Source organism: Nuphar pumila, chromosome 1 (genome assembly GCF_984573655.1).
Source record: "Nuphar pumila chromosome 1, dmNupPumi1.hap1.1, whole genome shotgun sequence".
In the NCBI taxonomy this organism is placed as follows: Eukaryota; Viridiplantae; Streptophyta; class Magnoliopsida; order Nymphaeales; family Nymphaeaceae; genus Nuphar; species Nuphar pumila.
The window spans coordinates 3,100,401-3,127,754 of record NC_143249.1 but is presented as its reverse complement, the minus strand read 5'-3'; the positions used below and the strand labels follow the sequence as shown (position 1 = coordinate 3,127,754).

The window sequence follows — 27,354 nt, the reverse complement described above, 5'->3', positions numbered from 1 at the left end:
TCAAAGACACACTTGATCTTAGATCCAAGCTTTGACTTAATGAGAGAAAAAACCACACTACTAATATTTAAAACCACCTCTAAGTGAGGGAGAAACCATTTGATGTCTAAACCATAGTTTAAAAACTCACCGGTTGACCTAGTGATCGTCCAATCAATGGGTAAAAAAATGAGTTGAACTCGGTTTTTATAAAACTTGGCCAAGTCATAGGCGAGTCGTGCATATATTTACATATATAATTATATAAAATATAATATAAATATTATATATATTATAGAAAAATATGATTATATATGTATTAATAAAATTATACATTAAATATATTATAACAATATTATATAATGCATATTATATATAATATATTGGTAAAATACTATAAACTATAAATAGTATATACATATAATTATATATTTTATATAAAATTAACCTAACCCGGCCAAATCATGGTTAGCCACAATTGGAGTCTAAATGGTGGGGGGTTGACCCTCTCTCATGATGAAGAAAAATCTTCACTTGAAACAAGGTCACTTAACGAGAACGCCTTCTTATGAGGTAAAACTCCAAGTTGAAGACACAATCGCCCAACCTTAGATGCCCCAACCATGATATAACAACTATTGCCCGCATGTTTCATGGGGTTTCGATACTGAACCTTCAGCTTGACACAGGACCCCACTGACCACATGGATAACCACCTCGGTGATCTCTCTCTCTCTCTCTTACTCTTTGTTACAGGTGGTTTTAAAAAAATAAGGGTAGTTTAGTTTTTACCTTTATTAAGTCAAATTTAACTCACCTAATTTATGGTCACGCGTATCTTTGAAAGAAAGCTTTTAAAAAGCAGCAGTTAAATGCAATAATTGAAATGTTAGGCGTCTATTTGTAAATAGCTCAGGTTTTTTTTTATTATAATTCGTTTTATGAAATTTAATATAAAATCAATTTAACTTTATTTAATTAAAAAATACAAAGTTTTTGACTAGTCATTTATGCATTGGCTTTTGCTGCTGGCGGGTGGGTCCCAATGATTTTTATATACTTATACGCGTCCCAAGTAAGGGTGTCAACTGGTCAGGTTTGGTTGGGACCCAGGTAAAAATGGGACTTGGACCAGATTTTTGGGTATGGTATTGAGTTTATACTTGGGTTTAATCCGGTCTATTATAAGAAAAATTATACCGGATAAAAACTACATGAACCAAACTTGAACCATACCAAGTAAAGCCATATTTTTTATTATTTTTACATTGAAAAATTATGGGTCTTAATCGGAACTCGGGTCAGGTCTGAATCTCATATAAAATTTCACAAACTATACCTGGGTCCATGTATTAATCGGACCTTTGGGTCCGGATCCGAGTCTTAATCTGGTCTTCTTATTTAAAACCATACCCAGACCCTATAAGGTTTGGTTCGGGTCAGGCCCGTTGACACCCCTAATCCCAAGTCGTATTGTATGTTACAGATCGCCGGTCAGTCTACGTAGCAAATCTCACTTAGGAACCGTGAAAGTGAGGCCCAAATACATCGTTATTCAAGTCAGATGTGCGGTAGAGATTGAATATAACCCAAGAATCAGTGATACGCCATATGAGCTAATCTGCTGCCGTTGCTTGAGAGAGAGGGGGAGTTACCCATCGCCCATCGGTGAGACGCTGAAAACGCGTGAGTGGGCCTTATTAGTTTTTTTTTTGGCCGGCGGTGAGCGTGAAGCTATTTCTGGCGTTCTCCTTTCTCCCTCCCTCTCTCTGTGTCAAGAGAAATCGTTCACGTCGATCCAGAGCAGCCAGCAGGAATCCCATTATGCGTTTCTTCTCACGGGTGAAGGAGATCTGATGGATTCTTGTCTGATCTCGCTAGCTCATTCTTGTGGGGTTACGATACTATTTTGAAACGATCCTAGCCCTCCAGATCTCGCAATCGAGGTAGGTGTACTGCGATAGCTGATTCTATTTGTTCGTTCTTCATTCACTTTTCGCAATCTTGTTGGTGGATGGGGTTTTTGGTTGGTGGTCATCTCGAGATTATCTTTATTGCGCGAATGAGAACGACCCACCTTCGTTTTTTGCTTGATTTTCGTGTGATCAAATGGATCTCTTCTATGAATATATGGGATTGCTAACTCGGACGCGTTTGGAAGCGGAATTACTAACACCCAAAATCTTAGATGTTGAGATTCATCCTTCTTTGAACAAATTTTAAGCTATTGTTTTCTGAGAGGGTTTTTGTTTAGTTATTGGACGGTTTTGAGCCTGCAGTAACCTTGGATGCCAGATTGCATAAATCAGACATATTTCTTTTGCAAATCAAACAGTACAGAGTATGTTATGATGTACAGAGTTTTCACCGTGCTAATGAAATGGGTAGCACTCAAGCGTTTTTGTTTCTGCTAATTTCTAACCGTTCACCGTAATTTGCTAGGCAGCGCATTCGCGAACTCACTGGATCTAAGCTAGAGAGCATTTGATTAGCTGTAAATCCATTGGCTATTGTGGGTGTCTAGATGTTTTTTCGGTTCCCCTTCTCGGCAGCTTCTATGAGTAAATTCATTTGTTTGATTGTTTCTCTTTCTTATAGAAAAGGTTGGCAGCTAAGCAGAGTTGTAGTCCATGAGCTATGGTAGTTGCATTATTAAACGTTATTTTTATACGTAATCTGACTGGCATACATTTTCTCTTGTTTTTCCATTTTATGCATAATTTAGGTTGGGAAACAAATGCAGTTCTTCAAGTTGATCATGGATGATCTTCAGTTTGCATTGCATGCATTGTGTTCATTCTTGTATTTTTGGTTTTGCATGTATGTCTGGCTTTCGGAGGAATATGTTCATGACTCATGAGCAATGTTGTGATAATTGCGATGTATTATTTGGTACGAGTCCTTTGAATCTTTTATCTTAAAAAAGAAAAATAAAATTGTTATAATTGGAAGGTTTGATTGTTTTTCAAAATGTTCATGGCTGCATGTATTGATTCTGTGTTTTTCATACACACATGTACACAATGGCACACACATGAAGTGCACTTGTATACCAGTCAATTTCCTAGTCAAGATTGGAAAAAGCAACAACTTTTTCTTAGGTCATCTGTTCATTTTCTTGCTTGTCGCTTAGATGTCATTGTTGCATTTTCCATGTGCAATTTTAATCTTCTCTATTCACCATGAAAATATTAACATGCCAAAGCCTTATGTACAGTGCTGTTGAGAAAGTTCTCTTCATCCATTTTACCTGCTTCTCATTGTATAGATCTATTGCTAACCATATCTTTTAACTGTGTCATTAAATGGCCCTGCTTTTTTGGCTGTGAAGAATGGACTTCTGCTATTTTATGTTATGCTGTAAAACCAAATCGATCTATTATTGATGTGATAGATTATATTCAACATTGTGGTCAATTAACACATAGGCACAATTCTGCCTCGTCATTCATCAGTATGAAACAAGATCTTGAACTATATAAACATATTTATGCTTTTTTAATATTCAATCATGGATTCTTTTTTTAATTGTAGATTTGGTCAAGTGACCTTTATTGTAATGTTGAAGATTGTTAAACAGGGTCATCATCTGTTAATTCACGGAGGCCAGAACAACCATGGACACCTTATCATCACCACACAGGAGATCACAGAATACGGCATCTACTTTTTCATCGGCATTGAAGAAGCAGACTCGAGCTCGCGATGATGGTGAGGGATGGGCAACTCTGCTTTGTCGGCACCGCTTTCTCTTAACAATGCTTGTGGTGCTGGGCTTTTTATGCACCATCTATCTATATTTTGCAGTAACATTAGGGACCTCAGAACCTTGCTCTGGCATGAGCGTCGCTCAGAAGGCATCATGCCATTTAACACAGGCAAAATCTTCAATCAAAAGGGGCAAATTGAGATTCTTTTGAAGACCACCCTTGTTTTCTTCTCTTTTTAAATGTTCATGCCAACAAAAGGCACATTTTTTGGATAATTGGGACATTAAAGTTTGTAAATCCTCATTGGTTATCCTAGTCATATGATAGGATACTTGACTGTTTAGTCTTTTGGTATTCCTCCTATAGATATGGCTGCAGACTTTTGTAGCTATGGTGGTGTCTTGAATTTATAATATACTTGTCTTTGTACCCGAACAAAAATTGCTGTTAGTTTCTGTATTGTAATGGTAATCTTTTGATGAGGATATTGGGATGGATTGAACTTGAAGTTGTTTGCATGAGGTTGCTTTATAAATATTCATATTGGTAAGCAAACCAAGATTACTGAAAATACAGCAAGGCTTTCCTTTGCTGTTAATTTCTGTATTGTAATGGTAATCTTTTGGTGAGGACTGAGGATATTGGGATGGTTTGAACTTTTTAAGTTGTTTACAGTTTACATGAGTTAAGCAAACTGAGATTCCTGAGAATACTGCAAGGCTTTCCTTCACCGAGATAGATTTTCTGGAGAACAAGATTGGCGACAGTGGTTTAGCGGCAACCATTTTTGTGAAATGAACCAACCTTGACAGAACCATATTGAAATATTTGTCAAACGGGCTGTTATCTAAAAAATAATCAACATCATGCACAAATCTGTGTTTGTTGATAGTGCTGCTCATGAACCATGACCGCAAACAAAACTGCCCCAACGTGTTCCATTCTTGTCTGGCGGATCTGTAAGGCTCTGTTTGAGAGACGCTGTTGGAGATATGAAAATGGAGAAAAAAATAAGTGATGAGATTGAAAAGTAGGGATGGCGGTGGACCGGGGAAAAATGGGCTCCCGCCCTCCTCATCCCATTTGAACCAGTGATAGAGGACATGAAATGAAATGGGGATGGAGGCAGGGATGAAGGTTAAAATAAAAAACCCGTGCAGGGATGAACTTACGCTTTCCCTCGCCCACCCCATCTCATCTCCGATCCTCGTTAGTAAAATAACTAAAATGCCTTTTGGGATGGCAGTGGACCGGAGAGAAATGGGATCCTGCCCCACCTCGCCCCGTTTGGACCATTGCCAAAAATATCTGTAAATGAAAATTACAAAATTTACAGGCATATTATCAGTTAAACCCCGGATATTATCAGTTAAACCCCCGAACCCAATCACTGGGTTTATCATTCCACTGGATACCTTTTTCCACTCTCATCACCAATCAATTTCCAAACACCAATGGGGGTAAGTGGAGGTAGGTGGGGTAAGTGGCACTTATTAAAGTCTCATATCCAGCTCCCAGAGGGCCTGAATGAATGCAGGTTTTAAAGTTAAAAACTTGAAAATGAAATATTTTTATTAATAAAAAGAGAAAATATAAGGTGGTTCACACTCTTATTTGTTTGTATGGATCTAGCCCCCAAATGGTAGATCTAACCATATAGATGTGTTTAGGATGGTTTATTTGCTATGTTAGAAAATTTTATCATGTAATACATCATAAAATCTTATTTTTAAGAGTAAAATCAATGCCTCACAATTCATGAAAATAAAGGCGGTATAAAAATAGCATAAAACATCATATTTCAGTCAACTTTAACACATAAAAATAATAAATAAAACATGTTAAACATGATCCAAATTATATTTTGCATTTGGAGCTTAGATCTAAGAAAATCAAGTACGGTACCACCATAGAAGCACCAATTAAAAAAATACTGCCCGGGCTTAACGTATAAAACTATTGTCCTCTAAAGTACAATTGGCCATTTGCACTGACGTTTGCATGAATTGTAGAGCATTGGCAGGTGATTTAAACTCTGAGCAACTTTTCAAAGACATCTCTTAACTTCTTCCATATGATCTCAAACAAGCTATCCGAGAAAAACAGAGATTGATCCCACCACGATCTTCAAAATTGGTTTCATTGGAAGTCCAGCATGACTGACATCAAAACTTCAACCATTTCTTCTCCTTTTCCTTACTAACCACCGCATGAGATGCAGATGCATGAGCAGCCTCTGCTTCTGCCAAAGCCTTGTGAGTCTCATCCAACTTTCGAGAAACTGCTTCACAGAATGCCTTATCTTTACGATTTCGGTTCACCATTTCATCCAGCTTCTCAACCTGTATCCGCAATTCTTTCACCTCCTCTTCATAAGCAACCAGTGACCGTCGGTCTTCTTTCTTCTCTGGTTTTGCACTCTTGCTTCTTTTCTCACTTGAATCCCTTTCAGCTCCATTTTGCATGGCAAGCTGGTTATTGATGAAATCAAATACATCTGGACCACGCTCTTCTCCGTCTTTCAATGCCCGAGCAGCTTCTGCATACTTCTTTTCACGCTTCCTTTTACCCCCTCTACTTCGGCCTTTGCCCTTCTTGCTGCCATTTGAATCATTTCCTGGAGATTCATGTATGAAATCAAGTGATTGCTTTGCTGGGAGAATTTTCACACTAACTGGATTAACAATTCCTTGCCCAGATGCACCTAAGCCCATCCCCTCACGGTATCCCATACTAGCCATCATCTTTGAAGCTATGCCACGAGTATGAAGCTCCCACTTGGCAAACGTGGTAGTTTCTGTTTGTACTCCCTGCTGCATGGTGCTGGCTTTCAAAAAGCCAATGCCCTGAGAACTGGTTTCGGAATCTTCATCACTTTCAACAGATTCAGATTCTTCTGAACTTGTCTCTTCACTATCTTGAGCGTACTCCCTCAAAGAGAGAGCTTCACATCCAAGCTTGGCACGGCTTCCATCGTCCCTAAAAACAACATCACCCAGTTTGAGTTCATCATCCCAAGACTCAAGTTCAGCTTCCCTCCATATACCAGCACTGCTTTCAGACAGGGCAAAAACACTCGACCCAACAAATGATAGACTCCATATTGTTGGAACATATGGCTTCAATGAGGAGAGTGGTACATCAATACCTGCACAAGAGTTCTTGTTGTTCAAATATTTATTAGGGTAGCAAGCAAACACAAGAACACCACGGCGCAGCAATCCATGAGTTCAGGATTTGACAATATCAAACATGGCACATGTATCAAACCCACAAAGAAACACTAGTGTATATTTAGCAAGGATGGACTAGCAGACAAACAAGCATCTAATAAACCATAATTCCAAGGTTTGAAGAATAATAAAACAATAACAGGTGGAACACGGAACAGTGAAGGCATATTTTGCAAGAATGGAGCAGCTGTGATTTTGGAGTTTCGAGGATGAAAAAAAAAACAAGTCAAACATTGCAGGGAACTTCTGATAATGATCATTTTATCTTGCAATAATGAACCCCCATTGCCATAATTTCTTCTTTTGTTGGCAAATTTTACACTAATACAAAACTGAGATACTAGTAATACAATAACATACCATGCGACAAGCGGCAATTACTACCAAACCGGCATCGCTTCTGTAGAAAGAACTTGCACATCTGCACTTTGGGGCAGACCATGTTAGTTGGCCAATTTAACTAAAAAAGTACATCTCCAACAACATAAGAAAAAAACAGGATGAAGCCAACAGAGGCGGCACGTGGACAAGCGCTTCCTACGAAGCTAAGGAAGGTCCTAAACTTGGGGTAGGAAAAAAATATAAAAAAACCCATAAAATTTATATTATCTAAGCCTCAATCATTAGACTAGAGTTTCACTGGGAAAGTCAAATATAAATGAAAAATTAGGTCTAGTATTACTGCTACTGCTACTAATGTGACTGCTGCATTATCATTATTAATAATAATACTTCATAGTGCCGTTTAATCATTGCCCTGTTCTTGTTCAAGCCTATGGCTGCATAGATTTCTCTTCTGGGAACTATATATTGGACCATAAAATCAAAAGGCAGCTTCTAACTGGAGTAGCAGACTGCACTTCTATGCTTCAGGATCCAGTGCCTCTGTCCAGATAAACTATTCTTTTGATTGGCCATTTATATCTGGTAGTTTCTGCAAGACATCTGGATTTGTTTTCAACATTGGATGAAATAAAAAGAAACCAAATTAGGTCTAGAATGTTTGTTGTCTGAGTTGCATCTTGAAGGATACATCCTTGGCAACAATTGAACATCTAGAACGGAAGTAGGGAACTGTAGTCTACATGGCTTAAGGCCATGAACATGGATGATATTTGGGAGCTATATTTGTACATGTACGAAATGCAATAAGCACATGTATATCGACCTTCTAGAGAAATGGATATAAAAAACTACACCAGAAATATTGAAATAAGCAACTTACAATCAACCAGATGGATGATAAGATCTAAGAGAAAGCAGATAATAGCTACTTAAAATCCATTTGCCTTCCAATAAGATAAACCACAAAAGGAAACTAAAAAATTAAACTTCCAATGAGACAAACTATAAAGGAAACTAAAAAGTAAGTAGTGCCAACAACTTCAGATGGTATGAAAACTGACGACAGTAGGGGTCCAAGACATTTTGCGAACATAACATTTAACTCTTCAGAAGACACCATCCTCAGATAAACTAACACCACGCATATGAAGGTCTTTCGTTAATAGACATAGAAAAGTTAATTCATACTCAGTAAATATTTTGAGAGCAGAGGTAGGTCAAGCATACAGACCAGCATATTCTCAATAGTAGGCGTCAAAAACGAGACCCTTGCAGAACTTGCATCTTCTATTCCCAGCACACAACCATCATACCACCGACCGTTTGTGTGACGGAATCTCCATTTTGATCCGACAGTAAACCCTTCTTCTAGCGGTTCCGCTTCAACACTGTTCTGTTCTAGAGGTTCTGGCTTCACGTCTTCACTCACCAAATCTTCGAGGGCACCTCGTGCAATTAAGTCCACCTTCTGTAAAAGGCGTGCCCGTTTCAATTCGAGGAGAACATCTTCCGAATCCTTGATTGCTTGCACAAGCTCCTCTTGAACCTTCAAGATGAAACGATCATCAAACACCCGGAAAGTAAAAAATCAAAATCCAGAACTAAGATCTTCCAGAAACTCTCTAACTCTTGAATTTCAACCTCCAAATTGAAATTATCAAGACACAAGTGTTTTATCCAGAAATTCGATCGACGATCCAAGGCAAAACCCACACGATAACACGAGCAAAACAGAAACTGCAAACACTGAATCGAAAACCAACTTCATATAACAACCCCCCGTCGACAAAAACCCGCAATCAATTGCCACATGGGATGAAATTCATGGTAAGTGACGTTCTTGAGAACTGAAGTTCTCACTACCGCGTCCTTTAATCTTGACTTAACAATGGGTTCAACACAGCCAAACGAGACCATCTGACGACACCCTAATCCATTAGGTAATGAATCAGATCGATAAATCCCAAGCTAGAGAGAGAGATTTATTTGAATCCAGAGATAAAGGAACCGATAGAAACCAGAAAACCAGGCTACATCATCGTCATCGTCATCGTCATCTACCGCTTGATACAAACTAGGGCCGATGAACGGGCAGAAATTCGCCATTGAATACAATAATGGAAGATAAAAAGTGAAAACAGAAACCATAGATTCCATTGTACGGAGAAGCAAAAAAGAAGGAGAAAGAAACCCTAGCATTGGGGGAGCGAGAAGGAGGGTACCTTCAAGAGCTCGGAGTTTTGGGGGTCGGCGGTGAGGGCATCAGCGACAACGTCCAGAGACTCTCTCTGTTCCACCAATTGGGCCTCAAACAGCTGCTCCAGGCCCTCGTCGTCTTCCTCCGCCATCGCCTCTTCCCTTCTGCAACTCCACCTCAGATGGGAATTCCGAATTCCGGGAAATACGCGAATGCGAGAAAAGGGACGTAGTCCAAGTATTTAGAAGGGGAACCGGCTTGCTTTGGATTTCGGGTCTAAAGCAAAGAATCCGATCCGATCCTTAATTTGGGTCGTTCTTTGCCTCTTGGTTCGTTATAGTGTTGTGGGTTCGAGATATTGCCTCCATCCGGAGCCTGATCGGACAAGTTTGGTTTTGATTTGCAATGCTGTTAATGGATCGAGTTTGTATGCGATACCTTACTCAACCCAAACCAGAATTTTTGGGTATGAGCTTGGAAAGTGCCAACCCGAATAATATTTGGGTTGACCCGAACCCAAACTGAGCAATATGCAATCTGGGTTTGCGTGATGATTTTTGTTGAGTACTTGATCCAACCTGGGTTTTTTTACAAGTACCTCAGTATTTTATATGTATTTTTAATAAAAAAAATACATATAAAATACTGATGGATGAGGGCATCAGCGACAACTGCTTTAAGCCCTTTCCTATTTGCGATAGTGATGGATGAGATTACGAGATCAATTCAAGAAAATGTACCGTGGTGTATGTTGTTTGCTGATGATATTGTTTTGATTGATGAGTCTAGAGCTGGGGTTAATGCTAAGTTAGAATTATGGAGACTGACATTGGAAGCTAGAGGTTTTAAGTTGAGTAAGAGTAAGACTGAATATATGGAATGTCGGTTTAGTAAGCAACGAAGTAGTGATGGGAGTGTAGTGAAGCTTGGTGAGCAAGATATACCGGTGAATGATTATTTCAAATATTTGGGATCCATCATTCAAAAGTATGGAGAAATTGATGGAGATGTAAATCATAGGATAAAGGTTGGGTGGATGAAATGGAAAAGTGCTACTGGAGTGTTGTGCGATCGTAGAATGCCATTGCGGTTGAAGGGAAAGTTTTATAGGACGACTATTAGACCCGCTTTACTATATGGTACGGAATGTTGGGCTGCCAAGAGACATCATATTCAAAAAATGAGTGTAGCTGAGATGCGGATGCTTAGATGGATGTGTGGAAATACAATAAAAGATAAGATTCGGAACGAAGAGATACGTAAGAAGGTAGGTGTTGCACCCATTGAAAATAAGATGCGAGAGAATCGTTTACGGTGGTTTGGACATATTCGGCGAAGGCCTAATGATGCTCCGGTTAGAAGGTTGGAGAAATGGGAAAATATATTAGTTAAAAGAGGTCGGGGTAGGCCTAGGAAGACTTGGATGGAGATGATAGGAAAGGATATGAATGCTTTGAACCTCACCGAGGACATGGCGTTGGATAGAAATGATTGGAGGAAAAGGATTCATGTGGAAGACCCAAAATGAATTTCTTTTTTGGTTCATATCGCTGACCCCAATTGTTTTGGGATGAAGGCGTAGTTGTTGTTGTTGTTGTTGTTGTTGTTGTTTTAATAAAAAAAACTATACATGTTTTTAAATTATGCTAAAAGAGGTTTGGAATTCCATTTTCGTGACCCAACAAAACCCCAACACAGTAATTTGTTATTGGGCAGGTTCAGGTATACCTTGATGGGTCAGGTACCGAACCCATTGACAACCCTGCTTGCATGTTCCTTATTGAGCGGATCTTATAATAGCAAATAATAGATTTTAATATCATTGCTCTATATCCATTCAGATTTTTTTTTGTGACCGAGAAAGCTGGGGTTAGGCAGACCCCTACAAGTTATACAAGTAATAGCATTGGGATTTGAACTTGCAACGACCCAACACAAGGTGACTTGCACTAACCGCTCCTGCCAGACAAGTGAAGCCCCCGTTGGTTCTGTTTAGAACTTTAGAAAGATTGGAAGCAGTGTTGTGAAAAGCGTTGAGGCGTGGCGAGGCGCTCCACCAAAATATGAGGCGAGGCGTAAGCCTCGAGGTGTAAAGCGTAATTCTCATTTTTTTAAACTTAAAAAAAACTATAAAAAATATTTAAAATTATAGATAAATAAAAAAATCTTTATTGATGAAGCAACAACCAACAGAAAATAAAAAATCTCAAATAAATAATAGAAAATTACAAGATTAACATGTAAAAGTAACATTAATGCAACAACTTTATCTATGTAAGTATCTAAAAAATAAAACATGAGCATTTATTAAATAAAAAATTAACATTAACAACAAAATGCATCTTAGCATTAACAATACAATGTCATAATTAGAAAATGCATGTTAGCATTAACAACCAAATGTTAATATATTTGTCCAAAACTCTTCAAAATGAAAGTGTTAACAGTCGTAATTGCAATTGAAAGACCTAAAAAAATATATAAATGGCCATAGCTCTATGATATGAATTAGGGTCTAGGCTTTTCTTGTGTCTCGTCATCATCAATATCTAAGTCTCCAATGTCATCATCTAAGGAATCCATATAAATAGGTTATCTTTCATCTTCATTTTCTGACTCTTCATCATCTGCACTTTCTTTTTCTACATCCTCGGTCACTTCTTTTGCTTTTCTTTTTATTGCAATAAAAAATCATGTATTAAATACTTATTTTATGTAATTAAAAATATATATTTATATTCATAGCAAGGTAAAAAGAATTTAGCTTTACCTCGATCTCTTAAAGACTTGTCTTGTCTAGAACCAGTTTGTGAATCATGAAGTGAAGTGACTTTTTCAATAGGCACATGTTCAATGGCATTTATGTCAAAGTTCGGATTCAACCATGAATCCTCCAACCAATTGGGATCATTAGACAACAATGGATCTTTCTTCTTCACAATCCACTCATCGTCTAAGTCTATATGATCTAGATATATAGGGTATTTGGTAGCTCTCCTCTTCATATTTCTCTATCTTAATTTCATATTGTACATTACAAAAACCAATGCATTCATCTTCTCTTGTTCAAGTCTATTCCTCTATTTTGTATGTACCTATAATTTCAAATCATTGATAATAAATTATACGATAATTATACTTATAAAAATATATTTTAAAAATAAAATACTAAATCACAAACCAATGATAAAATACTACAATTCCTCTCACAGCCCGATGCACTGTATGTCAAACTTAGAATTCAAATTGCAAAGTTTATCAACTCAAGATTTTCATGCCCAAATGAACTTCACCAATCAATTGCATTCAAATAAAATAATACAAAATTGATAAAAACATTAAGAATATCATAAAACATAAAAAAAATATTAACAAATAACAACATAATTGCAAATTTACAAAGACTTTTTAATTTTCTTATTGTAGCTTTCTCTCTACCAAACAACCTCTTTGCCTTTTTAAATGCATCAATTTGTGTTGTAATTTTTAACAGAACATTTGCATCAGAAATCAATTTTTCAACATAATCATAAAAGCCACTCATAACTTCTTCATCCGGGTTGAAGTTATCAGTATAATGAAAATATGGATTTAAATAATAGGCAACTGCATGCAAAGGCTTATGAAGTTACAAGTCCCATCGTCTATCAATGATATTCCAAATAGGTTTATATTTTCTTTCAACATTTTCAAGGTTTGAAGCATTTTTCACTTTTTCTCTATCCATTGCCTCGTATAAAAATCTCATATCAGGTTCATCTGCATCAACTAATCGCAACACTTTTACGAGAGGCAACGTAACTTTAATTGCATATGATATGACAACAAAAAACTTATGATCATTAAGAACAATATAAAAAATGTTCTTAACATCAAATTTCTCATAGTAATTAGATGATCTGAATTTTCAAGATAAGAACATCAACTTCAACTCTTTCTTATAACATTCAATACTATGAAGCGTGAGATATGTTGTGGCAAAATGAGTGACGACTGGACATAGAAGTTTTTTCTTTTTTGTAAACTTTCTCATTAAATTTAATACCTATGCATGACTATAAATATATCCTTTTTTTTTGCCTTTTCCACTGTATCTTTAAAAATTGACATCTTTTCAATATCTTCTAACATAAGATCCAAGCAATGCGCTGCACATGGTGTTCAAAAATATGTTTTTCCTGTTGTTAACATATTCTCAACTGCTACATAATTTAGTGCATTATCTTTAATGAATTGCACCACATTACTTTTACCAACTTCTTCAAACAATTTACACAAATTTGCACTAGTTCTTTTCATGTCGCTGATGTCAACGGACTTAAAAAATACTGTCACAAATGAGTTGTTCACAAGAAAATTAATTAAGTTTATTTCTTTTCTATCTGTCAAACCATTTACCGTAATGCTACAACCAACCTTTGGTCATTCTTTTTTGAACTCTTTTAAAAATTTGTGAGTACAATCTACCTCATCCTTCAAAATCCATGTTCTGATTTGGTGATAAGAAAGCAATTTGAACCCTCACCCATAATTTGCAATAACTTCTACCATTGCACTAAAATATGAACTCTTGCAAAGATTAAATGATAAGGCATTTGAATAAAAAAATCTACCAATGACACGACATATATATTTTTTTCATCCATTTTGAAAGCAGTGTTTATTGTGGTTTGTCGTGCTTCTTTGTTCACAAAGAGGTCCATAGGACTGTCTGTGCTTGTTTTTGCATCACTACATGATCCACTGATTTTTTTGTTCACATTATCGTATGTTGATAATCCAAAATAAACACTCATTCCGATATTCAACTTATTTTGTTCTTTCTCTTGTTTCTTTTGCTTCTGATTTCTTAGATGATTTTGAAAAAAAATTTCACATCAGGTGGAACCGCTTTGCATATGCTTACACCATGTTTGTGCTAGCTAAGTGATGCTTTAACCTATAGATGCCTCCTGTAGTCTCTTTATGACAGTAATTGCAAATTACATGTCCTACGAGATTAGGATCTTTAGCGGGATGTAGAACTTTAGCTCCATGATCCCATCCTACATCTTTTCCCATTGTTTAACTGCAAAAATGCATATAAGAATATATTTATTAACATAAAAAATTAGATTCATATTCAATAAGAATAAACATATACAACTTGAAAACTAATTAAATATATTTTGTCATGGCAAAGAAGAAATTAGCCATTTGTCACATTTATTTTTTATCCACATTCTCTAGTGTTCATGCGCAGGCACATACTGTCATATATTAATTCAGAATCACTATAATGATTTGTTGACCATACTGAGCTACCCATAGGGAAAAAAATGCACTTCCATATACCAACCTTGGTGTTTAATTAGTTGTCACATGTTAGAAATTGACTTAGCATATACATTGATGACAAGAATCAGTGAGGCCCCATATGATCAATAAAGGTATATATTGTTTTACTAGCATGGATTTGGTAGCTAAAGTTATAGATTGGTTCTGATGTGCTTAGCATAGTTTATTTACTCTTTTAACAGGCTTAATCATTATAAATAGGTTGTAAGACTGTAAGAAGATAAAAATGCAAATTTGACCCTACTCATCATGTCATAGTCAACTTTACCACATGAAAAATAAGCACGAAATGCACATAATAAACATGTTCCAAGGATTGGTTTTGGTCTTTGAGTTTTGATCTATAGAAAACACATAATGTACTGCTAGAATGAGTCAAATAATGTGTTGTTCTGCATCTGGTTACATGTGTTCTAAATCAATAGACAGAGAAAAGAAAGCATAGTTTAATGGCACATATATAGAGCAACACATGTAGGTGCAAATGTTGGTTTGTTACCACTAACTAGCTAGCAACTAATGTTATTGACACGAGTCATGATAGGTGGGTGTCATGCAAATCATAATTCTGTATGGGGATTGCAAAAGAAGCGATGAGGGTTGCGGAGCATTGAATATGCACACGTTCATTATACGAATCTACTTCATTATATGTAAAGTAGCCATTTTTGCATTGTATATTGTGCAAAATTCATGATTTCTACGAAAATATCATGTGAATTTTGCTTTTAGTGAGATTTAACGAGATAAAAAAAGAATTGCAACGTAATGCATGAAAGTTAAGATATCCATTCGTGCAAAGGTAAAAAAGTTCTAAAAAGTCAGGAACCTGCAAAATCGATCATGGGGTAGATTTCAAAATGAATTTGTTATACAATGTGGTCATTTTTTGTGTATATATATCAAATAATCACTGCACTTATGTTTCTCATATTCCCATACTTCATAAAAAAAACATGGTTGTATGCCTCCATTTCAAATTTGTTTTCGGGTACATGCAAAAAAAATCTGTCAAAAATAAATAAATAAATACATAAAATAAAAAAACAAAAATACAATATTAAGCCTAATAAAAGATAATTTCTCAACAAAAGGACTAAAAAAATGATATATATATATATATATATATATATATGTGTATAAAAGTATTTCAAATAATCAGTATACTTATGTTTCCCATATTTCCATACTTGATAAAAAAACGTGGTCATATGCCTCCACTTAATGTTTGTTTTTTGAGACGTGCACAAACATGCTGTTGAAAAATAAATAAATACATAAAAAGGTACCTAAAGAATTTTGTGGCTAATTAAAAAGGTCTAGAGTTTACTTCGTTAAGTTTGCCGTTACAAGTGATTTGAAATTACCATTTTACCCTCAAGTTAAAGAATTTAGTGAAAATTCTTAATTTCTTATTTGTTTAAAGTGAAATCTATTAGGTTTCATGTTTATGGAATAATATAATATAATATATAGGATTGGAAGACATTAAGTGCACTGTACCTTAGCAAACTTCAATGGGTTCCATTTTCTCTTCTTACTGCTCATGGGAAACCCCCATGACATCCAATGGTGTCATTTTTTTTTACAAAACCCATTCTCTTGACTTTCTTCATTAACAAGTTCATAAATAAGTTGTTCTAACATTATCATATTAGTCAGTCGACCCTTTTTATTGAATCAATTTTGGGCAGGTTCATTACAATCAGACCAATTTATAAGGATTCTGACAATAATGAAAAGTGTTTGTCATGGCTGAATGAATTTTTATTGGACTATGACTCAACTTACTACATAAAAAAGTTTTTTTAGTCTCTTATTTAGAATCTAAAGGAAAATGTGTTCCTTGATTAATAAGTATAAATAAAAGGTATGCTCTCTTTTGAAAATGTTAAAAGGGTATTTTTGGCTTGAGGGAGAGAGAGAAAAACGGGTCACATATTGATAGTGTTATCAGTATATACCAAATGTTGATAGAAACGAGTTTGACACTCATTTATAATGCCATAAAAAGATGAGTTCCTGTTAGAGATGGAATAAGTTTTCCAAATAATTGCGATAAGTTTCCTAAGCATTTGATGCTTCTATTTATGGTTTCAAGAGAGACGCTTCCGATTGATACACTAGGTATATCGAGTACCAATGCAACAGTGACATGGATAGCGTGATTACAAACTCTAATTGGAGAGAAGTTGATCCACCTCAACTCTTATAAACCATTTCGATAACAATTTGCATAACTTCATAAATCATCTCCAAATTACTATGGTTTCCTCTTATTATAATAAAATTTAATAACATTCTCATTATCATCTTGGTGTTGCAATATATGGATATAGGACCCTCCATCACAACAGCCAAAAACATTGAAGGGGCCACCAATATCATTTGGAGTGGCAGGTGGTTGAGAGTTGCCATGAGGCCCACAGCAACATATTGCAGGTTGTACATTGAATGGGGTCATGTGATTGGCTGTGTCACATAGCCGAGCACTTAAGCTCTCCATGAACCTCTGGGTAGTTGAACCCACCTGGAATAGTTTGACATCCTGGGCAGGTTTTTCTTTTTATTAAAAATAAATAAATAAATAAATAAATCATATCATATGGAAAGGCAAGTGGTCTCATCACGCCAGTTGAGCAAGACACGAGTTGCACCATAGTGGGCCAGAGCTCCAGCGATGACCAACACATGGAAGATCTGATGGCTGTGGCCCGCAATATCAAATGCACCAGGCTTCCACCTCTCAGGCACCCTGCTAACATAGAACCCAGCACCACCAGCATAGAACAAGGCCATGGCCAGCTCATAGGCCAAGCTCAAGATGCATTGGGGCTGGTCCCAGTTGAGCCACAACGCATGCGTTGAGGGGAGCACGCCAAAGAAGCCCATGGCCAAGAAGAGTGCGGCTCGAAACGGCCGGAATTGCGCCGAGGAGAAGGCTGGAGTGAGGAGAGTGAGGACTGTGAACACTCCCAGGGTGGCAATGGAGGAGAGGTAAAGCAAACGACATAGAGGTTGGCAGAGGAACATGTAGTAGATTGGAGGGAAGAAGGATGAAACGATCATGAGGGAGATGCCGGCATAGTCGAGGCGCCAAAAAAAAAGGTTAAACCTATGAGAGTGGCAGGCTAGGAGGTGAGAGAGGGTGCTGCAGAGCAGGCACAACATTGATCCCACAAGGAAGACTAACCATGGCCATCTTGCCACCCCACCTTGCTTGCTGTTGCTTTCTGTCTCCGCTAGTATATGCTCCCTGTGAACCAGCTGCCCACAAAAACAAAACGAACTATCAAATTTGGTGGCATAATCAATTTTTATATGCTTTGTTTTTCTATAACGTCACAGAATCTAATGTAATTTTGATAGCACCTTAATTTGCCTTCTCAAAAAAAAAATTGATAGCACTTTGAATGTCACATTATCACAATAAATTATTGATCTCCTCATTCTTTATTTTAAAGAATCAAGTTTGTGTAGGGTGTCAAACCCCTTTGAATCCTCCTCCCTCCCCCCCCCCCCCCCCTTCCCCTTGTTTAGACAGTAAACCCTATAGGTGAGGACTCTAACCAACAAAGGACCACCACCAGGATTTATCACCGAGTGTCAACATGGAGAATTGGATGTGGGACGCCCGAGAGAGCTCGGAGGATTGTATCACACTCTAGTCATTTGGGCGAGCTGGCCCATGATGGTGTGAAAAAAGTGTGCCTATCAATGTAATTTCTTCTGTCAAAAAAGCCGTAGATCTGTATATTGGATGTTTCCTACCTGTTATTGCCCACATGCGTTCTTAGCTGCCACCCATGTTAAGCATCAAATAGACAAATGGTTATGTGCCAAACTACTAACAGTGTTAAAGAACATTTCTGTGCATGACTCGGATCCAAAACAAAATTGTTATATTGGATGCAACTGCAAAGGTATTGGATGACTTGGTTCAGATCAGCCCAACAAAGGCAGTAAGGCTCGAGAAACTATTATGGCCCATCAATAAAGAACGAGTCACTCCATGTATTCTTAGAAGAGTTAGACTTAGTTTTTCTGGCCTAACCATGACTTGGTTAAATTTGATCGAATGATGACTCAAGGGCACTCTCTATGAACCATGACAGCACATTCTTTTTGTCAAGTGAAATGTGACCATGCACATGAAGTTATTAGTAGTTCATGAACTTGGTCAAGTCTCAGACCACGATCATGTTTACACATTTATTGACTAAAGCGAGCTCAATGGTGACTTATCGTGGCTGTACTGTGCTTTTATTGACCCCACATTCACATGGATCTCTCCAAAACAGGATTTAAAGGCCATGCTTTGTGTTCTGATGAGAACATTAGTACAAAGCATAATCTTGTTTTTAGGATGAGTAACCTGCTTAGGAATATGGTTCACTTAATGAGCCCTCTTCCTACAAAAAACACCCACTGGGCAAGCCATTGGTATGATCCTGAAAAATAGATCTTGAGCAAGACAAGATTTTACAGTCTTCCCATGAACCACTCTAACCACTTGGGTTACCCGGTACCAGTTGGGTTACCACTCATCCCCTATGTCATCCCCTATTTTCATATCCTTTTGAAACCTTATTGATGCGAGTTTTTTTTATCAAACCTGACCTCATAGATGGATTTAGCATGATTGATCTAATATGAATTGACCCTTGAATCGTACTTTTTCAACCATTTTATATATATATATATATAATGACATTTTGAATCACAAAATTTTGTGTTGTCAACCGTCCATTTTTGAATTGCCAAAAAATCCAGCATACAAATTGTATTCTGGTGATTTAAATGCTGATCTTCACTAAATTTCACTAAATGAATGATGTAGAGAGGTCTATTTGATCAAAACAACTTGCATCAATAAAATCCCAAAGTGAGGTGTGAAGATAGGGATGACATTGGAGATAAGTGAAACCTAATTGACCCGGTGCAGGCTACAAAGCATGACCTTTGTCATCACCACCATTGGTCTAACTTTTTGGATATCACGTGCAAACTTGGCCAAGTTCCCGAACTCCAATATTCTGCAACTGCAGTTCACAGGCGCACCCGTTGGAAAGTTGAACTTGGTTCTGATTCCTTTGGCTTTATGTGCGAGCAGAGTTCAGGAACTTGGCTGCAACTCACGTGTTACCAATCGTACACATGATAACCACAGCATTTGCCAGTTTGTCACAAGGTCGTGGGGGCAGCTCTTCACACATGCCGTTCATCGCACGGCATCCCAAATATCATGGATGGATTCTACGCCTTATAGATGGGTCTCACATTTTTTTTCTTAGCCATTGATATGCTGGATGAACGGCACCTAAGGTTTTCAAAATGAACAGCTGAAAAAATAGTTCCTCTATGATATTTGGGATGATCAGAAGGCTGTCATTTTAAAACATTCCGAAGCTGTCCATCCGAAACACAAACCACATAAAAAAAAGTAGGGCCATCCAAGTGATGAGCATCTCATTCTTACAGGTTTCGGATGCCGTTCATCTTAAGATCAACGGCATCCAGAAGTGCTATGGCAGAATACCTTAAGAACACACTCTGACCTGATCCCATCCCAAAAAAATTGAGGCCCTCATATTTTAGCTAGGGATCAGAGTCAAAGCGAATTATATCCCCATACATGGGATGAATATTTTTCTTGTGCTTTTGTTTTCTCTTCCCTATCGACGTTTGTCTCACGAAGGAGACAAAGAATAACAGTCACCCATCAAAATTTTCCGAAAGATCATGACCTTGGAGAGAGAATAGGAAAGAAAAAAATTTAGTACAACGTTCAGCTTGTGACAGTGGAGGGTAAAAGAGTTCATGATTTCCTATCTTATGAAAACAGACTCCAACTTACATGAAACAAGTTGTCTGAGCTATTCATGTTGGCATGAGGTGGCAATGACCTGTAAAGTAAGATACCCAACAAATTTTCATCATTCAGACTTCATGCTATATATATATATATACAGAGAGAGAGAGAGAGAGAGAGAGAGAGAGAAAGAGAGAGAGAGACCATGACAAATTGGGAAGCAGCTCCGGCATTTCCAGAAAATTGATGATGGTAAGAATCAAGAAGAGGAAAAACCCCACCAAATGCCTGCAAAACCCATTATAAATCATATCATTTTGCAATATATATCAGAATATTTATGATTTGCTAATAACAACACAAGCAACTAAGCAATACAAAAAAGAAACTCGATTGGTTTCTTAAGAAATTCTGAAATCAGGAAGAGAGAGAAAGAGATATACGTCCAAATGTTGAGTGTCTCGTTGTGCCAAGAGAAGATGCTGTGGATGGCTTCCTTCAGAGGCCATTCGGCTCTGTAATAATCCAATATGAACTCATTATCCTTCAAGTAATCGGGCAGCTCCTCATACTTAACCATTCGGCACTCAAACTTTCTCCCCTCCTCCTCCTCCTTCTTGGTCTCCATCACAGACCCTTCCCTCGATCCCCTCCCTCTCCTTCTCCATAAAACCCCTCGATCCATCACCAAATCTCACCGAAAAAAGCCAAAAAAGAAAATTGTGTTTTCCTTCTCTTTTTCCTTCCTTCAATGGGTCTATCCTCCCCCTCCCTCTTTCGCTCTCTAACCTGACATATAGAGAAGAAGAAGATACAACTCCTTCTCTGCGGGACAACTGTAACGCTTCCCTACACTCTTTCTTCTTTTCGGTGGTTCGAAAACTTTCGTGTCCAAACAAGATGGGAAGCGTTACGGATCTCTCTCTCTCTCTCTCAACCTAACCGTTTGCTAACCATTCACGCCTTTTATATGCAATAATAGATGATGGCTTGACTAGTCACTTAAAGATGACAAATATGAGTGTTTTCTTGGAATGGTAGAATGGGGAGTGGGGTCAGAACACCTTGGTATGACCTCATCGTAAGAAGCACCAATTGGCCAGGTCATGTTTTTTTTCCTATTGGAGGAGATAGGACTTATTAAAACTCTTTTAAGACACGTCTCTTTCCATATAACATGAAAAACTCAAGTGAAATGCCGCCTCAAATCGTCAAGAAATTGTGCTCAGGAAAACACCAATGTGAATCCAATTTGATCACATCTTAGTTTTAGAGCATATTGAGTTAGATTGACTTTGGATTAGAATTAGTAAAAGTTTTATATATATATATATATATATATATATATATATATATATATATATATATATATATGTGGTGCTATCGAAGGCACCAAATTATATGAAATTATTGAGCTGAAAATCACAGGTTCAAGCTTTATCAACTCAATTTGTCTGCATCGAGATGGTTTGCTTGTGTTGATAAAAATATTTGAATTGAAAAATGAGACTTACTTGGATTTGCAAAATTTTCTTTGAAATCGTAGGGAACGTTGTTACAAGCTTCAATCATCCTTCGTCTGACATAGAGGTAAAGACATCAGAATTCTCAATCTTCGTAGCTCAATCACGTTGCAATATGCAAATCAATGATAAAAATGTATATAAATACCTAATTCAAAGATTAAATAAGATTGAAATAAACATATTAGGAATTTAAAAAATACCTTTTTCAAACTTGGAGGTTTGTTTTATCATTTAAGCTCATTTTTGTTCGCTAGCGCTTCACGTATATACGAGTGTTCTTCAATTACATCAAGACAACGTACTGACAAAGCTTGGGTAGATGTGTTCTTGCAGGGTCAGCATGTGAATATCTAGTTTCTAGATTTTCTGATAATTTTCAGGTGTTTAAGGTAAAATGGTGAGCTCTTATTTATAGAATTCAGTATAAGATATGGATTACTCATTTAGAAGAGCCTTCTCGTACGGAAACTCATCCAAGAAGGAGTTCTCCTACCCTTGAAGACGTGAAGAGTGGTTGGGATGATATATGGATAAGTCATGAAGCTTATCTGCGTGTTCGGTACAATGAACGGTTAAAGGTACAATGAACGGTTAAAGGATTGTGTCATCTAATAGCGAACGATGTTTCATGTTCTGTCGTCCCATAGAGAATGACACTCTGCTCTGTCGTCGTGTAGTGAACATCCTATTTTGCCGTTTGGTAAGGACGATGATTTTTGTTCTGCCATCACGTGATGGACGGTGGTTCGCTCTGACGTCTGTGTGAGAATATTCAATTCTTATTAAGTACCTGCAAACACTTGTCTTTAAAAGATGTTAGCAATTGTGTATCATAAAATTGTGGTGTCTACAATTTGCAAAGTATCAAACCTTTGATTATGTTATTTTGATCTAAAAATATGATTTTTGAGTCATGAAATTTTAGTGCATTGTGGGTCATTAATTTTTGAAGCCTTTAAAAAAGTAGCTTATGTGTTACAATCATATGATTTAAAACTCATTTCTCACTAAACAAACATTATAAATCACATCCATAAGATTTAATTTATAAAAAAATCTAAAACATATGTAATTTGGTGTCTTCCATCCTATTTCTCATATATATATATATATATATATATATATATATATATATATATATATATATATATATATATATATATATATATATATATATATATATGAGAGAAATAGGATGGTGTACCCCAAGTTTTAGTGTGCCTTAACCTTAAATTGTCCAATCAAATGATGAAATTGTTAAAACAATCCTACATATATGATCTACATGATTTGTTTAATAAAAATACATGTTTTGGATGGTAACATTATCATGTGTAAGAAGGATTTTTGAAGGCATAATAAATCGATGGCTCACAGTACATCAAAATTTCATCACTTGAAAAACCGTGATCTTATTTTCAAAAAATACAATCAAAGGTATGATTCTTACCAAACAAACTATGCTTAACACATCCGCAGGGTTAGATTGAATGAAAGAGGTGTGCTTGACCTTGGGGCAGACGAGGGCCCACCATCCAATATATATAACCTTGTTTCATAAAATTAAAATCAAAGGTATGATTCTTACCAAACAAACTATGTTTAAGACATCCTTAAGGTTAGATTGCATGAAAGGGAAGCAGATCAGGTCATGCTGAACATGAGCTTTTTTGCTCATGCCAACATCGATCGTGGCCGTCCGTTTTATATTTTGAAAAGTTAAAAAGTCAGTAGAACAGTTATATGCTAGGTGGCATTCATCCAAAATGCAAACAGACGGCCACGATGTTGGCATGAGCAAAAAGCTCATGTTCAGCCTGATCTGCTTCCGCATGAAAGAGGTGTGCTTGACCCTGGGGCACACCATCCAATATATATAACCTTATTTCATAAAATTAAAATCAAACCCTAATATAAAACTGACTCTATTAAATCTCAAGCTTAATCCTAATGACTCTTGGGATAACTAAAATCAAATCCTTTTTTTTTATTCAAAAGTCAAGTGGTGGTTGGCAGACTCCTACTCAAAAATAATAATAATTGTGCACTGTATGCATATTTATATAACATCTAGTGTTGAATGCCAGTTTGGAGGCCCAACTTTCCAACAACTCTCCAATGAGGTGGCTGCCATGGTAGCAAGCATGACTAAAACCAAGAGCCTCTTGCATATATAAAATATTTTTGGCAATTGTTTTGAAAAAATGAGCCGAATCAGCCCTGTTTTGTATCGATTTTGGGCCGATACGATATGAATCGTCTGATTCTCAATGATACTGATAACATTGGGGGATCTCAAATCAAGAGCCTCATCAAAATCAAGGATCTCTGGACTGCAAATGAAACTTGATGTGAGATATCTAGGGATCTCAAATCCCATCTTTAAAAAAGTGCCTTACTTGCATTAAAGATCCGAGGCATTGAAACACAACCTAAGCGTGCCCTGTGGGAAAGATATATAATATGACATGTTCTTAACTAAGTTAAGAACATGTCATATTAGCAGGAAAAGTTCATTAGATAACCCCCTATATTCAATCTCTACCACCTCTCTCACTTGATAGACGTGAATTTGCCCCTCTCATGATGTGTTTGAATCGTGGATGCACGAAGACAGGACACACTGGGACATTCACTCACGTCCGCAAACATGACAGGATGCACTGTCCTGCCCTGTTTGCGTGCAGTCATTTTGCTGTATTGTAAGGCTTTGTTTGGAAACTGTGAGACAGCCAAATTATTTGGAGCCGATGCGGTTGTAAGAAGTAAGGGAACTGGAGTGGCATTTGGTGACTGCAGTTCTACATTTCAGCCTATCACCTCAATGAGGTGGTAGTTGTCAAATCCTATCTCAGCTGAATCTAACTGCTCCAGTGACCTTCTCGGCAGTTTTTTATATTTATTTTCATGTTCATGCCTACGTTTCAAACAAGCACACGTGTGGTGAAACCCTAGTTAATGACTAGAACTTCTCCCCCCAAAAAAAAAACTCGTGAAAATTTGAGTCAATTTTTTTTATACAGCAAAAAATTAAATATATATTTCTTTTAAATATTTTTTAAAATCTTTTGCAAATATTTTTTGACATTATGAAAAGAAAAATCTTTTTAACAAATTTTTCACTTTATTGATGTATACGTGAACTGATTACAAAATTCAAAAGTGAACTATTACTGATTCTATACAAAATTATAAGTATAATTCCGACATTTAATGTATTAATGCCAACAGCCATGTATGTTTGGAAAATTCAAACATTAAATTTATTGGGTAATATATGTCATTATGATGCTATGACTGAAAATAAAAAGCTACGAGCATATGCATTACCAGACCATTTCTAAGACACAAATGTTGCTGACCTAAATAAACACCAATACATAACATGATGAATTCGGTGTGAGCATACACATAGGCCAAGTAGTTAGGCCTTAGGAAAAATAAATAATCATATTGACAATAAAATGACAAATCAACATTTAACATATATGCTTTTAAAAATAATTAGGCAGAGATAACGAGACATATCTTCCACCCCCATGAAGCTTCACCCCACCTTTTGAAAGGAAAGACAAGATAAGAACCAATTTACTTTTATCTCTTTTGTGTTCACCATTGGTTTGAGAGCAAAACGGAATGGAGGGCGAAACTTTGAGCTTGCCTCTTGGCTTAATTGCATTAGGCTACCTAGAAGGATTTCAATGCTCTTCTCAAGGTTGAGACCTTTATTTATAATGTTAGAGATTTCTCTCATTAAGATTGAGAGACTAATTGGCCTTATTTCCAACCACACATTTTCAAAAACCAAGCCAAACTCATATTAGGTTATGTTATTTAATAAATTAAGACTCCTTAAGAAAAATTATGTAGAGATTTTGAGGATACCAAAATAATATTCAATAATTTTGGTTTTTACTAGCATGCCTTAAAAAACATGATTTATAAAAACTTGTTTGGTGAATCATGCTTTTTACTCAATATAATTAATTATTATTATATATTAACATAAGTCATTGAAAGACTTACTAGAGGTTTGGCTTGTATGGTGTGCTCACATTGTGTTACCATAACGGGTATTAAAAAATGCTCTGCTTACCTTTTTCATGGATATCCAAACCAATAATTAGTAAGCTAATTGTCCAACACCAAAGTTTGTTTAGCTAATTCTAACCCAAAGGTCACCAATAAGTGTGATCGCTAACACAATGACTACTTGCCCTTCTCACATAGATAGGTTATTGAGGTCTCTTATAAACATGTGTGCTGCATGCTTCACAATTTTTTGTCGAGTCCTCGAGTGATTCTCTCATGTTGGCACTGTGGTTCATCTCCTAAAGACCTCACCTTCATAAGACCTTATTGCAAAAAAAAATAAAAAGTAAAGCATATTGCATCACCCCCAATTCACGCAGGATTTATCCCTAACCAAATATATGAGACATCAAAGGTAATATATCTAAAAAGTTGTGAAATGAGTTTTTTTTATGTCAAATTGACATAATTTATATTTAATTTTCCGATGAGTTCATTGTATAAACAAACGATTAATATTACAACATAATCATGTACAAGTAGTATGAGATAATACAAAATTTATTCATTTAAATATCCATAGATCTCATTCAAAAATTATGCAAGGTCATACAAAAGGCGGACAGAAGGTGTTAACAATAACTATGTTCCAAACATTTCTCTTAAAAAAATGAGTCTTTTTGCTGATTTTTGAAAAAAAAAAAAACTTTTTCAAACTTTTATCAAAAAAGGACATGTTTTAAGAAGAGTTTCATTAGTATACCAAATGTAACTTGATCCTCCAAATAATTTAGGCCATGCTTTGGGTGCCATTCACAAAAGAAACAAGCCTTTTTTTCAAAATAGGGAGCACATCCACTAGGGACCAAAGCTTTGCTAATGAAAAAACTTGCAAAAAACAGTATTTTTTTTGCATCATTTTCACGTGCAGTCCATCACGCGTGGGATGAACGGCCAGCGTGATTCGGTTGGCAGCTGTGCACCTATAGATTGCGTAGCTACTAATTTTTCTATACATATATATATATATATATATATATATATATATATATATATATATATATATTCAAGATCTTTTCAACTTTTTAAAATATATCGATGGTATCTCTACTGGAGACTTTTCATCAACTCATGACACCGGTCAATTTGGTGTAGTTCATGGGTCACAGAGCCTACAAGCTAT

At 36.5% G+C, this 27,354-nt stretch overlaps 3 protein-coding genes across 5 annotated transcripts; 1 reads left to right on the top strand and 2 right to left on the bottom strand.

The window, feature by feature from the left end:
• Positions 1-1,724: 1,724 nt before the first annotated feature.
• Positions 1,725-4,176, top strand: LOC149847695 (uncharacterized). 3 transcript variants are annotated; one of them, XM_090009246.1, is made up of 2 exons: positions 1,725-1,925; positions 3,560-4,176. In XM_090009246.1, the coding sequence occupies exon 2, from the start codon at positions 3,597-3,599 to the stop codon at positions 3,897-3,899; it is 303 nt and encodes a 100-aa protein (XP_089865372.1). In that variant the 5' UTR covers positions 1,725-1,925; positions 3,560-3,596; the 3' UTR covers positions 3,900-4,176. The 3 variants fall into 3 exon arrangements, with proteins under 3 accessions (XP_089865372.1, XP_089865362.1, XP_089865366.1); XM_090009236.1 differs by having other exon boundaries at positions 3,548-4,176; XM_090009240.1 differs by having other exon boundaries at positions 3,514-4,176.
• A 1,328-nt stretch (positions 4,177-5,504) lies between these two features.
• LOC149847694 (zinc finger (CCCH-type) family protein / D111/G-patch domain-containing protein) lies at positions 5,505-9,659 on the bottom strand. The gene is made up of 4 exons (XM_090009230.1): positions 9,490-9,659; positions 8,499-8,813; positions 7,283-7,343; positions 5,505-6,837 (listed from the first exon to the last, which is right to left on the bottom strand). Exons 1-4 carry the CDS (start codon positions 9,613-9,615, stop codon positions 5,855-5,857), a joined length of 1,485 nt encoding a protein of 494 aa, XP_089865356.1. The 5' UTR covers positions 9,616-9,659; the 3' UTR covers positions 5,505-5,854.
• Positions 9,660-17,058: 7,399 nt separating this feature from the next.
• LOC149847693 (heptahelical transmembrane protein ADIPOR2-like) lies at positions 17,059-21,376 on the bottom strand. The gene is made up of 4 exons (XM_090009223.1): positions 21,057-21,376; positions 20,818-20,901; positions 20,659-20,707; positions 17,059-18,068 (listed from the first exon to the last, which is right to left on the bottom strand). The coding sequence occupies exons 1-4, from the start codon at positions 21,296-21,298 to the stop codon at positions 17,403-17,405; spliced, it is 1,041 nt and encodes a 346-aa protein (XP_089865349.1). The 5' UTR covers positions 21,299-21,376; the 3' UTR covers positions 17,059-17,402.
• Between the last annotated feature and the right edge of the window lie 5,978 nt (positions 21,377-27,354).